Source organism: Lycorma delicatula, chromosome 4, assembly GCF_047948215.1.
Source record: "Lycorma delicatula isolate Av1 chromosome 4, ASM4794821v1, whole genome shotgun sequence".
NCBI classification, from domain to species: domain Eukaryota; kingdom Metazoa; phylum Arthropoda; class Insecta; order Hemiptera; family Fulgoridae; genus Lycorma; species Lycorma delicatula.
Genome location: NC_134458.1, coordinates 205,809,546 through 205,826,157, shown reverse-complemented (window position 1 = coordinate 205,826,157; position 16,612 = coordinate 205,809,546). Strand labels below are relative to the sequence as shown.

Genomic DNA, 16,612 nt, shown 5'->3' with positions numbered 1-16,612 from the left:
ATTAATAAGCTGTTTGAACTTGTCTTGGAGCTGTCGACTAAAAAGGAAAGTTTTAAAACACAGTAACAGGTCATAATCACTTTGTGCATGGTCTGGACTATATGGAGGATGATCCAACTGTTTCCAATCAGAGGTTATGAGATGTGTACAGGTGGCAGCATGCATACATGTTACAGTGAATCAACATTACAATGCCTCAGATAAACAAGCCAATTTGTGTTTTGCAATAGACATCATTATGGATTGTGCTGTCTTGAGGCATGATGTCAAAAGCAAAAACCATCTTTTTTGTTCCCAGACATTGTGCACACGATCTTCTGAGTGGATAACATCAGCTTGCATTTTGTCTTGCTATACAATGAAGTGTGTTGCAATTTCATAAACTGTCATTTTGTTTCAGGTGTTATGTGCAATACTCATGTTTCATCTCCAATGACTATACAGCTCAAAAGATCACTGTTTTTTCTCTGTACAAATCAAAAATTCTAATGTGCTGCCCAACAATTTCATTATGTGATTTTCTGAAAACATCTTACACAAGTACACACACATTGACATTTATGCATGTAGTATTCTTCCTTCACCATACAGAATAATGTTAAAATATTTGGTCCTTTACATATAAATTTATTTTTATAACATTGCCTACAATTTTTAATAGTTCTGAATGATTAAGTACTAAAAAACTCAGTCTTTAAGAAATTAAGTGTCTAGTAATTTACAATTACTATCCATTGTAACTGAAAGATAATACTAGTTTTATTATCTCAAACCTGATTGTAAAATAATTTTACAATATTTGAATTTATGAATCTGAAACTGCATTAATGAATTATCTATAATAAAGACAACTCAACAAATTAGAACAATTTCATAATTGCATTATTTCTTAAAATAGCTTTTATAGACTTAAGAGAAAATTATACAGACTCAACAAGCGGTTAAATTACTTATTAACAAATAAAATCATTACCACTATTTAGAAAGTATATTTTATCTAATTACTGCCAATTCTAGCCATTCAAGGAAAAACAACACCAACTCATCAGATCATAATTAACAAACTCTACCTCTAAAATAAAATTTGTTAGATACAAGGCAGAATAATAATCTACCATTCCACAATTATGTTATACCAGATTGATAAGTAAATATTACTTGTAATATTGACAAGTAATATTAAATATTAAATCAGATTGATTGGTAAAAAAATAAAGACAGGGTGAAGATCTTATGTTCAGCAAACTAGTTTTGTAATTATTTAATAAACTTACACAAATTACACCAAATTCATAAACACAAAGAACCAAAATATATTTTTCTTTATATAATCCATTACATTCAACTTGAATTCTTTATAGAAATAGAAACATCAAAATTATAAAAACAATAATACCCTTATGCTACAACACAATTTTAACAATTAGCAAATTAAACTATAAAAATTACAGACAATATAAATAAATATAAATTTTGTAAATTTTTATAAAAATATATGTATATCTAGAGTATTCATTTTATGATATGCAGGTATAAAAACAAAACAAACAAAAAAAATCCTTATTTTTAAAAAAAAAAACATACTTAAAATCTATTCAGCCAGCTGAAAAGATGTTTTTAATATTTTAATCGATTATTTTAATTATATTATTTTACTGAAAATAATTAACACTAAAAGTATTAATTGTTATTTTTAAAACTGATTAGTAATTATACATAATACCATAAATTGTTTTTAATATTGTTTTATATATATATAAAATGTATAATCTTACATTTCATCAAGAGTTATACCAAAAGTAATATTTGTTCAGTCTTTTAATAATTATACTGAATACATTAACCTAAATAATAAATTATTTATAAGATTCTACTCAATGAAACCTTTAGTCGTACTTCAATATGATTAATACAATAATAAAATACAGAGTTTATTAAACTCTGTATTAAGGTCAACTTGATTTATTTAGTAATCACATTTATATATATATATCATAATACCAGTGACCACTTTTAAAATTAAGGTAAGCTTAGTCTTATCACAATATTTCATACTAGGTGGTTTATTTAATAGAATTTAAATATAATTTTATACATGTTAAATTCATGTACACACACACACACACACACACACACACACACACACACACACACTACATTTTTTTATTATATATATATATTTTTTAAATTTCAAATTATTATTATTAGTTTTCTTTTTTAAATTATAGTCAGAGATTGTTTAATACCTTATGATTTATTTTGTATTATCATATATATATATTTTTGTTTGGATTTTTCCAAAAAAAGTTTTCACCTTATTAGTGTCCGGCACAATATATTTGTCATAAAGAAATAGATGTTAAAAATGGGTAAATAAAAATTAAATATCATATAATAATATGAAAAAATTATATTGTTACGTCTTGGATTATTATTATCATGTTATGCATAGACCAACGTTATTTATGTTTATTACTTGTTAACTTGTTATTGTTTGAGCGTATAAGTTAATGTTATGTGTTCTAATTGCTTTGGGCTGAATGTACAATATACAAAGGCTTAAGTACTGGGTGGACCATATAGAACCGGTCTCAGCCGTCTGACACAGTGTCATAAGATGACACTTGTCATAAGATGGATTTGTTGCGCATGTGTATTAGTTGAAGGTCATTGACTCACTTATAAGCCTAAGCCTTCCTCTCCCATTCAGCTAGTCTATAGTGTTTGTGTGTCATCGTATATTCAACTGAGCAGCCATTTTCATTGTAGAGGAATATGTTTGCACCACTTCAATAATTTGGTTCACAAAAGATTTCAAAGGATGTATCCTAGAAGTAATGTTCCTACAAATTCAACAATTCAAAATTTAGTGAAAACATGGTGAACGAATGTTAACTAAAGATTCCTTGATTCTTTTCTCTTCCTTTCAACAGATGAAGTATGATTCCATTTATCAGGTATGTTAATTCTCAGAATACAAAGCACTGGGCCACACAAAACCCAAATGAAACCACTCCATGATTTAAAAATTGGTATTCAGTGTATAATTTCTAGGAGCTGGATCATTAAACCAATATTTTTTGAGGAATTTCTATTTACGACTGTATGAAGAATTTATACATAAACTGACTCTAGAAGAACTTTCTTATAGATACTTCCAACAAGGTGGAGCGACTTGCCACACTTCTGATACATCTCTGACTTGAATCCACAGCAATTTCACAAAGGATAAAATAATCAGTAAGGACTTCAGGCCACCCCTATCTCCAAACTTACTGTCATGCGATTTTTACCTCTGGGCCTATCTGAAAGGGATAGTCTGCAAGAACAACCCATGGATGTTGGAAGAATTGAAAGACAAAATATGACAAGAAGTTGCCAGGATTCCATTGGAGAATTGCAGAAAGTCTTTCTGAACATGATTCGCCATGCTGAACTTTGTATAGTGGCTAGTGGTGAACATTTTGAACAGAGATTTTAAAATTACATTGCAGTAACATTGTAAACATTTCTCTTTTCAAAATCACTGTAATAGAGAACCAATAAAAATTAAGTAATTTAATATTATCTTTTGCTTTTCATTACTGAAGTAAAATTAAAAATACAATCTAAAAAGAGTAAAATAAACTTATATGAGCATTCTTATTTCTGAGAAAAACAAATAATGAAAAAACTTTTAATTAATACTGCAACTTATTAAAATATGGTATAACATAAATGTCTGAAAAAAGTTTTATATCTGGTAAAAACCATTTATAAAAATTGAAGTGTTTATAAAAAAACATGAGATTCTTCTTTTCTAAACATAAGTAATAACTAATTTAATAATAAAATACATATTTGAAGATAAAAATGACTAGTTAATAATTTGACCATCCCTGAAAGATAGAAAAGAAATAAAAATGTAAACAGTGGTTTCATTTATTGTAATGAAACAGTAAATATTAGCATTTTTTCAAAGATCTGATCAGATATATATATTATATATATATATATATATATATATATAACATATATATATATATATATATATATATATATATATAGCCTAAAAATATTCTGTTTATAAGAATTTCCATTTCAGCTTATTATTATTTTGCTCTTAGTATAAGAAAGAGATGTAGATGTAGAAGAACGGTGGAAAGAAATTATACAGCATCAAGACATGAAAAATGCCTGGATGCTGGATGGCAATGAATGAACATATAACTTCATGGCTATTCTTACTTAGGAACACATTTGTGAAAAAATTCTACTTGTAAGAGCAAATAAAGAAATAAAGCAAAACTTTACAAACTCTATATTAAGCATTACAGTTCTGTTGGATTTACCAGCACGTCCAATAAAAAAACTGAAGATTTTCAAAAAACTTAACATAAGAGGTTTATTAATGATCTTAAAAAAACAACAGGCAACATATCATAGGTGAATCCATTTTTAAATTAATTCAGCTAAAGTACATTCTCCTGTTTACAGTTTCAATACTTGTGGACAATACAAAAGATGGATATACACTAAATTTTCTAACTTGGGTGATTATTAATTAATGTATGAAAAGATAGTTAAAGAATCTCTGTTTAATAAAATATACTGTGATATCAATATCCTATAAATCTTCAAAATGTCCCGTAAAAATTTACTTAAAATTTTTATTATATTAGCACCACAATACATCAGTTTCATTATAGTGCTAAAATTTCTATTTAAAAAAAAAAATAGGACTATAATTATAACGCATTCTTCATACTTTACAATCAAATTCAAAACTAATTGTCACTTTTTTTTTTTTTTTAATTTTGTAGGCCTAATTTAAAAAATGACAGACAAGCAAAATTTGAAAAACATATCATCTTCAGTAACTGTTATAATAAAGCTAGGGTCTCACTACAATCTAATACACACCAGCCATTGTAAATGATAATTTATCAGTTAAAACCATAACTAAGCAACACGTTGCTGAATCATTTTTAAATTGTAAATATAGCTATTTTAGTAGTATTTAAATAACTAATGAATACAAATTTTAATCTCCTTTATCAATATAATATTTAGAATAATCTGATTTTACAGGAGAGGTTATGAGAGTTGTGATCTGAATCCCTTAAACTGTGCAGGATCTAGTTTTAACTCTGTTTTACTGGTGAAAAATCCCCATGTCATTGAGGAATAGGTTTTCATAAATTAAAAATTAAAATACCAATTTTACAATGATGAATAAATTCTTAAATAAATAAATAATGATAAAATAAATATGTTGAAGTATACTACATTTATAAATTGATAACTTCACTAATAAGCAGCAAAAATTTGATAATGATTTGCACATGTAGGGCTACTGTAACAAGAAAATAGCTTAAAAAAAATCATTCTGGGCTTTTTTCATGACAGCAAGAAACACTTTTTTAAGTGAAAAACTGCCATTAAGTGAATGCCTTGGCTTCATACATAATTATTTTAATTATGAATAATGATGCAGTTGAAAGCTCCAAAAGTGCTTTGACTCGCTCTACCCTCCTAACTATACTTTGGTGTACTTTTGGAAATTCAAATAGTTTATTAACACATACTGACTACTGTGTTAATCAAATTTAATATTATATGATACATAAACTAACAAAACACAATAATTAAGATGTATATCTAGTAATTAGATATAACTTATTACTGTGTTCATATAAACATAGTAATAAGTTATATCTAATTACTATATATATATTTTAACTTTGTGTTTTGTTAGTTTATGTATCATATAATATTAAATTTTATTAGCACAGTAGTCAGTATGTGTTAATAAACTATTTGAATTTCCAAAAGTACACCAAAGATTTCATATAACATTAAATATATATATATATTGAAAATGTCACTAAACAGAAAAAACAATCTGCATGCACACAACTGAATACTTACTGGATTATAACCCAGCACAGACTTTAATTATACAATGGAAACACAAAATTTCTAACATCAGATTAATACAGTAAATATTATCGCTGATATATTTATATCTCTTACGTAATAAATAACATCTGCCTGTACATGCTATGCTATAAAATTAAAAAAAATTTCTTAAATAAATTTTATTAACAAAAAAAAAACTGAACTAAACAGATTAAGTTGTAAACCAATTGAACAATATAAATATTGGAATTATAGAAAATTTTATTCCTATACAATTATATTTCAAATACGGTAAATAAATAAATAAAGAAATTTTATTACACAAACATTACTTTTGATACAATTCTTGAACATTTACGATAATTTCATAATTAATTCATCCTTTAATAACAGCAATTGGTCTTAGTTTAATTGTTTTACTACTTATACCGACAGCATCACATGTATCAACAACATCGGTTACATTCTTATAAGATTCTGGCGCTTCCTCCATAACCAATTTTGGTGATGCAACTCTAATTGAGATTCCCATATCTTCCAATTTTCTTAAAACATCTGTATAATCAAGATTTCTACGAGATTTTGCTCTGGATAGGGCTCTTCCCTATTATAAAATGCACATATAATGAATAAATTAGGAAGTTTTAAAAAATAAAAAATACTTTAAAAAGTTAAATTTTTTATCAAAGATGTACAGGTGGAATTAAGAGACCTTATAAATTATGAACGACTTTAACAAAATTGAATTAAAAATATAAAATAATTAAGTTATTACAACTACATAACCCCTATGAAATATAACTTCTAATAAAGCAAACCTACTTATGATAAAAGTAATTCATATATACAATGGAATGCAACATAAAAAAAAAAAATCCCTTTCAGCATGCTGGAAGGCAGAGGTAGATTTCACTGGTACTAAGTAGGGCATAAAGAAGATTTCCACCTTAAAGTTAAGAAAAACTTCAAATTTTCTCAATACGACAATGGTTGCATGTGAAAAAAAGTTTCACATGTTTAGCGCACGACAAGCCCCAACTTCTTACAATTCCAGCAACACTTTGGTCATCCCTTGCCCTAAGGGTTGGTCATATCAGAAATTGTTTCAGAAAAAAGTTTTAGATAATGTTTAGAGGACTAATGACCGCTTTAAACCGATTCAATGCTGTGCCTATTAAGGGAGGTATGATTTTTTTGTCTTAGAAACCCCATTTTTTCCACCCCTTGGGCCAATGGTTGGTGATATCAAAAGACTTTACTTAGATAAGTTTTAGGCGCTTATCCGAAGAATAGTGGGAACTTGTTTGATATTTTACTAAATAAGTAAGTTATAGCAATATTTTACTTTTTCAAAAAAGACCCCAAGGTCTGATTTTGCCCATTAACGAACTCAACCGAGATTTTGGGTTGTTTTATTTATATATAGTTCAATATATATATATATATATATATATACTTTTGAACTGATGGTGGTTTTGAAGTCTGGAAGATGTGAAACGCGGAGGTTATACAATAACCTATTGTTATTGTTATTACAATAGGTAGCATCCTTATGAAATTTATCTAAAGTACTTGTAATGATCTTTCATCTCTACAGTCTTCTATTCTACATGAAAGTTGTACGATGAAGACTCCTATTCTTCAAAATGAATGGTTCCTTTACCTTGCATTAGGATACCCTTTTTTGCTGTAAATATTAATATTAGCCCAATTTATCCATCACATCTCAGAGAAATCATTTCATCCATTTTATCTTCTTAATTAAAATATGTATGAGGAAACATGTCTCAGATTGTAATAACTTTTTTTTAATCTCTCACATTCCTATCCTTATCTACCCACACAAGTGTGATAACTGAAGGAAACAGAATAGCACAAAACATCCTCAGTAAATTGCTCAGATTAATTCTACAAATATAACATTCTCTTTTAAATAAATACATTTAGGAAAGAAATATTTTATCTGAGAAATACATTAATAATAGACTTACTTATACATACTGAATCACCCACAGATTTCAAATCTTTGTAGAAACTATTTAATATTCTTCTTAACTTCTATCAGACTAAAAAATCATATATCTCCTGTTTGTTTATTAAAGCTGGTAATACATCTTACAAAGGGAGAAAACACAATGTGACTGTAATAAAAGAATGTTTATGACACCACAAAAAGTTGGTTAGGGTTGTTAGATCAACATCAGAGAAGTCACCCTCAATTAAACTATTTAATAATTTAAACACATAAAAATTATCAGCAGAACTTCTACAACTTAGACAGGGTTAACTTATAAGGCCCATTGCCTAACCTATCTGCTTAACCATTTCCCTCAGTTTTAAATAATAAAGTTACTTAAAAGACTAAGAATATATTTAATGGTAACTTAATATTCCAAAATAATCAAGCAGTATTCCAAGGTAGGCCTTACAAGGTAAAAAATCTGTTTTCTTAATTTGATGATTAATTCACTACATAAGCTCAAAGCTTGTGCACAGGAATCTGAAATGGAAATGCTTTAGCATATGAAAAATGCAATGCTTGTCCAGATTTGAAATGAAGACTTTCCACATAAAAGACTGAGATGTGAACATTCTACAATGGAGGTCAGCAATTAAGAATTTAATAGAATATTAGAGTTAAATGCTCACAAACATGCTGAAAATCAATTGGTGAAATATCATCAGCACCAATTACAAACCAATAATAGTAAGCATTACTATATTATAATATTAATAACATACTAGTTACATTTTTTACAGTAACAGATTTTACATACATACTTAAACTTTTTTTTTTTTTCAGAATTATGAATACTAAAAACAGAGAGGAAAAAAATATATATATATAAAATTAATGTTTGGTCTATTGAAAATAAATCTGAATTTAGGACTTAAAATCAGACACCTTAAAAGTTAAGTTTTAAACATTTCTTTTCTTCAAAATATGATCTTTGTTAGATCAAACACCTTTCCTTTAAGAATGGCTTTTGGCTAAATTTTTCATAACGTCCTCTTAAACCAAAATTGACGTAACAAAGCACAGCTACTCTATTTAATTCTCCACTGTATGCCATTCTTATGTCGCTCATGTATTTCCAGTCAAGAAATTGAAGAATAAAATTTGCTTGATGTAAATAAAATTTGAGTCAATGGAAAAAAACAAATAAAGGTTGCGGTTTTAAAATTATGATTGTTTAGAAAAGGACAAAACTGATATCATGAATGAAATTCTGAAAAAATTCCAATAGAGGCAATAGCAGTACAGATAAAATGGATTAGAGCATTCTTAGACAAGAAAACAATGGTATATGGAAAAATCTGAGAGGATAAACATCACAAAAACTTACAGCTTAATTCCTATACCACAAGAAAGTATAACACAGAACTACAAGTAAAATATAAAACTATCTTATACTAAAATATATCATGAAAATCTAATACTTACAGCTCCATGACAGGTAGATCCAAATGTTTCTTTCATTCCAGTATCAGTGCCAGTAAGCACGTAACTACAAGTACCCATAGTACCACCAATAAGAACTGGTTGTCCAGTTAATTGATAATCAACAGGTATTAATGGATGATGTGGTGGAAATGCTCTGGTAGAACCCTGTAAAAATAAAACAAACCAATAAAATACTCTACAAGTCAAAAAAAAAAAAATTAAAAAAATGGGCAAATAAACCACTGCATATTTTATGAACAATATATTTTCTAAAAATAATGTACTAAAAAAAACACAAATTTTAAATAAAAATCAGAAGTGTCGCAAACAAGCAAGCAAACTTATCTGGCCGTCAAGGCTTTAGCTGAAAGGAATACAAATCTTCTATCTCAATCGTATAGAAAGAAAACATTTTGAACTGAGAACAACTTTAATAAACTAGTAAATTCTGGGAACACCTGGCTCATCTTTAAAATGGTAAAAATATTGATGAAATTTTTCTTTTAGAAAATGTTTTAAAACCCGGATAAGCTGTTCAAGAATTATCATTAAAAAACCAGAAAGAGAACAGGTAACTAAAAAATTATGTAGTGTACTAACTAAATAAGGACAAAAAAAGAAGGCCAACAAAACAAGGCGATGTGCATCTAGAGAAAGAAAAGTATGTAAATCACACAAGACTACCCAAGAGAAAGGAAAACCACCTGTTTGTGTGAGATTTAAGATACTTGGTATGAAAGGAAAAGGAGAATCAAGCAACAATGGTATTACACAAGAACAAGTAGAATACCGGAAATTATAGGACCAAAACAATTTTAATATCTTAAAAATAAGCAAATTAAGTAAAATCAATCATGATATTAATAATAAAATATATAGGGTGAGATTATGAAGTTAAGTTAGTAAACTATAATAATCAGCAGGTCAAACTGGTCAGATCATACTGAAAGTTCAATCAGCATTCTATTTCTTCAAAATAGAAACTCAACACAATGACAGGAAATTGCACCCAATGTTTTTAAAACTTGGGCAATCTATTAGAATCTGTTTATTACTGTGGCTTCAAATAACAACATTACATCCTTTTATTATTTCAAGAATGCTATTTGATTAGATGTTCCAGATGTTTTATTCAATTAGCTCATAAATATAAGTAAAAGAGCTGTATTAGTACTACTGAAGCCAATATATTATCACATTTCTTATAAAATATAAACCAAAACAATTTCATGAAATTCACCTTTTACCTTTTCTACTCTATGTTGTAATAATCTTAATGCAAGAAGACTAAAAACAATATTTGTAAAAGTATCATTAAAAACTGCAAGAAATTTAACATGTTATAATTAACTGAGCATTCAGATGCATATATGGTTTTGCTGTCCTGAGAATTAAAACAGGTAAATTTTCATCAAAAAAGAAGTTACTAAACGCATTTCAAATTTATAAAGAGATACATGCAATGATGATCATATACTTCAATAAAAATTTAACTATTATAATTTTACTATCAAATGCTGCAAATGTTAAGTTAAGCTGTATTATTATTATTAAATATAGAAATCTGTCAAATCTTAAAAATAATAATAAATCAGATGCTATTTTATAGAGTATAAATGAAAAATCAAAAGAAAAACTAGCCTTTCGATGAACAAGAAGAGTTTTTTGTTTTCCATCCACCATATGTTCTTCAACTTTGGCAATATTATGCGAGACATCATAAATAACATGCATATCAAGATCATCAGGAGTCATTCCAAACTGTTTTGCAAATGCCTGTAAAAAAGAATAATACAAATACATTTATCATCAACTCATAATTTCAACACCCATTTTTTCTTACAGTCATGTATGTTTTCAATTATTCTCACCTATAAACGGTCTCTATAAATTACTCTTTTCCACCACTCTCCCCAAGATACTCCATTTCAGTTTTCATTATGTCCATCTATTCATTTTACCCTTCAATCAAAATATATTTTTTTTAATCATCTACTATTATATGATTGCAATATAATCTACTAATCATATAAATTAAGTCTGAATCTAAATCATCAAACCCTTCTCTTTCATATTCTTTCGAACAGGTTTTCCATTTCCAGATGTTCTCATTTTATGCACAAGACAATTACACAAGCATTAACACTAGCGTTAAAAAAAGATAAAATCTGTTTTTCCATCTCTAATGAAATACCAAAAAAGTTACAACACCACAGATTGAAATGGGTAGAATAGATTTTTTAAACTTTTTCATAAGTTAACCAACCATCTACAATGTCTATTAAAGACAAGATATTAATAAAATAATTTGGTGGATCTACAACATGGAGATCATCTATCTCTATGATAGACATTAGTGAAAGTTATAAAAAAAAAATGGTTAGTTTTTTCATAAAATCCAAACCGGTTTACATACATGAATAAAAAGTTAATAGATATTTTTCAATTATGTCAATATTTTCAATCATTACTGCAACAAAATGGAGAGCCGTTTGTAATTGTCTAAAAAAAATTTCAAAAAACACAGAAAATCAAACACTCAAGATATTAACACTATTTTAACTATTAGAAAAAACTAATAATATCTTTAGTTGTTACATAAAAATTGATTATTACATTAAACACTTAATAATGTAATAATAATTCTTTAGTATATCTGTCAACAGACTTAGGTCTGACGGATGATCATGTAAGATTTAAATTGTAAATAAACAAAATAAATAAAATTCAGTTTATTAATTTTTAACAGCTACTCAGTATTAAACTGAATAAAAACTTATTATTGTAAAATACAAAGGGTATTAGGAAAGTTTTAAATATGATTTTATTTTTTATAATTTTTCAAAATAATTTCCACCACGCATTATACACTTCTCAATCCTTTGCGACCAGTCTTCAAAAAACTGTCATGTTTCATCAAAGATCTGGGCACACTCATCATCATTCATAGAATGCCTCCCCCCTCCCTTTCAGTTTGTTTTTCACCTGGGCGAACAGCATGAAGTCAAAAGGAGTGAGTTCAGAACTAGGGAGGGTGCTCTAACAGTTTTATTCCAGTGCTGACCAAATACTTGAGAGCAAACTTTGGAGCATATCATAGTGAAGATGGCCTCAAGGCCAATACTTCTTCTTTCAAACTATCAGTACCACCTAAATAATGTTGTACAATGAGGACAATGTTCTAAGCGCAGGAGTCATTTCCTCTAAACACTGATTAATACTTAACCCACATGCAAAATTGTAGCGGAAGATTACCCAGTATTTAGTTTTCAACTAAAACATCACTATCTCTTTTCACTAACACAGAAAAAATATAATGACACAGACAGTGACTAGAGCGGCTACAAAACAGGTTAGAACCTGTCCAAACGCGCAAACTTTTAACTTCTGTCATGACCCAAAACTTTCCTAGTGGCCTTTGTATTAGTAAGCAATATGCAGCTCCTAATTACAACTTAAAGTTAAAAACCATTGAAATAGTTGCTTTTGACTATTGTCTACAGTTAAAAAGTTGAAACATTAAGCAAAAATCTCATAGAAATATGAAGAGAATAGCAATTTAATTTTTTTTTAAATGAGCAAAAAAAATACAAAAAGTAAACACTATATTCCCTTTCACTGCACCTATTGCACTTATAAAGAATAATTATATACTTCATTGGTATACTAATTACAAAAATTACTTATGTTGAAAAAAAGTTTTGATTTAAATAAAGTAAAGTTAGACAAATATAACAACTTACCTGTCTACTTAAAAATGTCATAGAACTTCTATTAACCCATGCAAAATTAGCAGCTGCAGCCATTGATTTAAGGTAATTCTGGCCTTCTACAGAATTAATTCTTGCACAAGCTAACTGTCTGTCATTTGTTTCAATCTTATCCCTCTTCATTGCTTTCTCCATTTCTACGAGAGCATCTACAAAATAAATAATGTCTTAAAAAAAATATATGAAATCATATAATAGAACAATTAAAAATGTAACGGTCCTGTACAAGAAAAATTTCACACAGAGGCAAAATACATTTTTCTACAATTTGACCCATAAACTTTACTTGCAGGTTAATAAACAAACTATACGAAACTTTGGTTAAAATTCAGCACTATATAGCATCTCTTCTATTCATTTTAAATTGTATACACATTGTGACATCATTTATTCAGCTCTTGATGTCTGGTTTATAAACATTAAATTTTCTCATTAATTTATTTTAATTTCCTACATTGAGCCAGTTTTACTGTATGAACCACCAATCAACTGTAAAGAAAACTCATTTAAATAAATTACTCAATTTTGAATTGCAATTAGGTTAAAAGAAAAAGTGAGGCGGTTAGCTTGTTTGCTACCAAATAACGAGTGTGGGGGGGGCAGCCAGCAGAGGAGGAGCTTGCTGTCTAGCATCATGTCCTCTGTGCTACTATATGGTGCTGAAGTCTGGAGAGGAGTCACCAAATATGGTGAATACAGGGGTGCTCTTGAAGCGATACAAAAAAGGAGCTGTCTCCGAATCACAGCAGCATACCACGAGGCTGTGGACATCTTAGCGGGAATATTACCAGTAGACCTTGAGATTCTTCTTAGGACATACTGCATGATCAGGGACCTGGAGGGTTGGTGCGGATGTACCCATGGCTCGCTGGATTACTATCTTACACAGTTTCTGGCGAACCATGACTACTGGCCATGTTGTCTGGTTTGCGAGAGTGGCTGTGACAGCATATCACTTTTTTCAGCTGTCCCAGATTCAAGAATAACAGGAGTGAAGCATTACATGCAATAGCCAAAAGAGATATGTTTTCACCTAAGGAAGTGCAACAGACCATGCCTGAGTGTACATGTAACTGGACGGCCATAGCAATGTTGATCAGGAAGGTAATACAGGAGTTCTATGCCTGGGAGGAGTCCCGCAGGGACAGGCGAAGAAGGGGTCGCCAAAGTGCGTTTCAGAGGTCAGGCTCTCGGCTGAACGCCTAGGGGTCCCCCATATGTGTGGGGGTCACCTAGGTGTGGTGAGGCCCGGGGCACTTCTCTTATGCGTCCGATGATGACCTCTTATAAGTGGTATGTGGTAAGCTTTTTTTCTGTGGGTGAAAAACGCCATGGCGTTATCATCGTCCGGATATAAAATTTATTGAGAAAAAATAATTAAATAAATGAATAAATTGCTAAAAAACTACAACATTGAAACTAAAAAATTAAAACAACTTACAACTAATATCACAGCTAAAATTTTATTTTTTTAAAAGAGACTTAAAACTAGTATTCAGTCTTAAAACTAAAATTAAAAATAAGTGTAAAATTAAAAAGTAAAATAAATCTAAAACTAAAAAGAATTTAACAAAGTCCTACAAGATGGGTGGAAAAGGCCCCAACTTGGATAACGAGAAGACTAAAAACTTTATCACTAAAATAAATATAACTACTATCACAGATAAAAAAAAAACTTTAAAATATATAAAAGCTACATATATAAAAACAAAAGAAAATTGAAATAAATTTAGCAAACTCAAAGAGGAGTGTAGAAAGCTCCTTCTCGGATAACACAAGAAAATATAATTAAAAATCAAACACATAACAGTAAAAAAAACAAAAAAACACCACTATTAAAACGTATGTAAAATATAATATATCTAAAATATAAAAAGATCCAGTCCAAAACTTCCTATTATTGCTCAGGATTTGACAAATGTTCCTGGGCAATTTAAATTTACAACGCAATGCCGCTTAACAAATGCAATCCACAAGAATGTGGCACGCAGTCAAGGGGCAGTTGCATCGTACGCATGTTGGTGCATTTACGTTTGACAGACATTCGTGTGTTGACTCTAGTATGGCCTAACCGCAATCGACAAAGGACTACTTCCTCTTAACGGAGTTTTCTAAAAGACGAGTACCATGGCAACACAGTGTTCTTAATGTATCTGAGTTTATTATCCACTGTGGCAGTCCAACCACCTTGCCACTTGGTTCAAAAAGCATGTTTTACACAATTTGTAAAATTGCATGTAGTAACAAGATTGGAAAAAAAAAGGTTGACTACATGCGTCCCTAGCAGCAGAATCTGCGCATTCATTGCCCACAATTCCTACATAGCCAGGGATCCAGCAGAAACTAACTTCTGTGTTCCGATGGTTCAATTCCACGATTGCGTTTTAAATTTCTATGACCAACAAATGTCTAGAGTAAAAATCTTCCAAAGCTTGGAGTGCACTAAATGAGTCGTTACAAATAAGGATATGATGATATTTTGGGTTAATAATATTTATTGTTAAATTGCGCCTTATTGATGGCGTACAGTTCTGTAGTAAATATACTTGTAAAATTAAGTAGACCAAACAATAGATTCTGCTATTAACAATAAATGCGAATTCAATGGTATCATTCTGTTTCGATCCATCTGTGTATACTATTGCGTCTGGGTTTATTCTGAAAAGGATATCGTGAGAATTTTGCTGAAAGACGATAGGTGGTGTTGATTGTTTCTTGTTTATGGTGAGATCAAAAATAAAATTTATAAGGCTAATTCTCCACGGTGGGTATGAACAGGGATGTTCATGTAAGTAGCAGGTATGTCTGCGTTTAAACCTGCAGTTAACTGCTGGATATTTACACCCGTAAGTGCAGTGGATCGTGGATGGTCCTCATATCTTTGTAAATTAGGATTCACCAGAACTGCTATAAAAGCCAGGTGATTCTGTTGCCCTTAAAGACGGGCAAAGTCATCTATCTGAAAGTGATGGTTCACCACACTCAACAAGTATGCTAGTGACAGGGCTTGACCTAAAAGTCCCTGTAGCAAGATGGAGAGAAGCGTGATGTACAGCATCTAACATTTGCAGCGAGGTATTACATGCTGAAGAGTAGGTGATACAACTGTAATCTAAGCAGGAACAAACTAAAGAGCAATAAGATCGCAATATACATGACCTATCAGCTCCCCATTTTGTGTTGCTAAGAACTCGCAGCAAATCTCATTTTGGAACATTTTGTTTTTAGTTCTTGGGTGTTTGACCCACTTAAGACGGTTGTCAAAAATCAAACCTAAAAACTTGATATCAGTAGTGATAGAAATTTCCTCTCCATTGAGAAAAACTTGCGAAGTAGATGGGTCCCGCAAGCGAGAAAAGACCACACATTTTGTTTTCTCAGGTGAAAATGTAAAGCCTTGGGCCAAGCTTCAAGGTGAGATTTGTGTTCTGTAGTAGTCTCTCACTGTAGCTGTTGAATGGGGTAATATGTAAGACAAAATCATCAGCAAATAATG

General features: G+C 29.6%; 1 protein-coding gene across 2 annotated transcripts in view; it reads right to left on the bottom strand.

The window, feature by feature from the left end:
- Positions 1-16,612, bottom strand: part of RtcB (RtcB RNA ligase) — a 77,516-nt gene that overhangs the window by 46,141 nt on the left and 14,763 nt on the right. Inside the window, exons 7-10 of one of the 2 annotated variants that reach the window (XM_075365106.1) lie at positions 13,090-13,265; positions 10,988-11,122; positions 9,347-9,511; positions 5,720-6,505 (exon numbers count right to left, since the gene is read on the bottom strand). In XM_075365106.1, the coding sequence (XP_075221221.1) occupies positions 6,278-6,505; positions 9,347-9,511; positions 10,988-11,122; positions 13,090-13,265 (704 nt within the window). In that variant the 3' untranslated portion in view covers positions 5,720-6,277. Of the gene's footprint in view, positions 1-5,719; positions 6,506-9,346; positions 9,512-10,987; positions 11,123-13,089; positions 13,266-16,612 lie in introns of those variants that run through there. The other variant, XM_075365107.1, reaches the window with a different exon arrangement.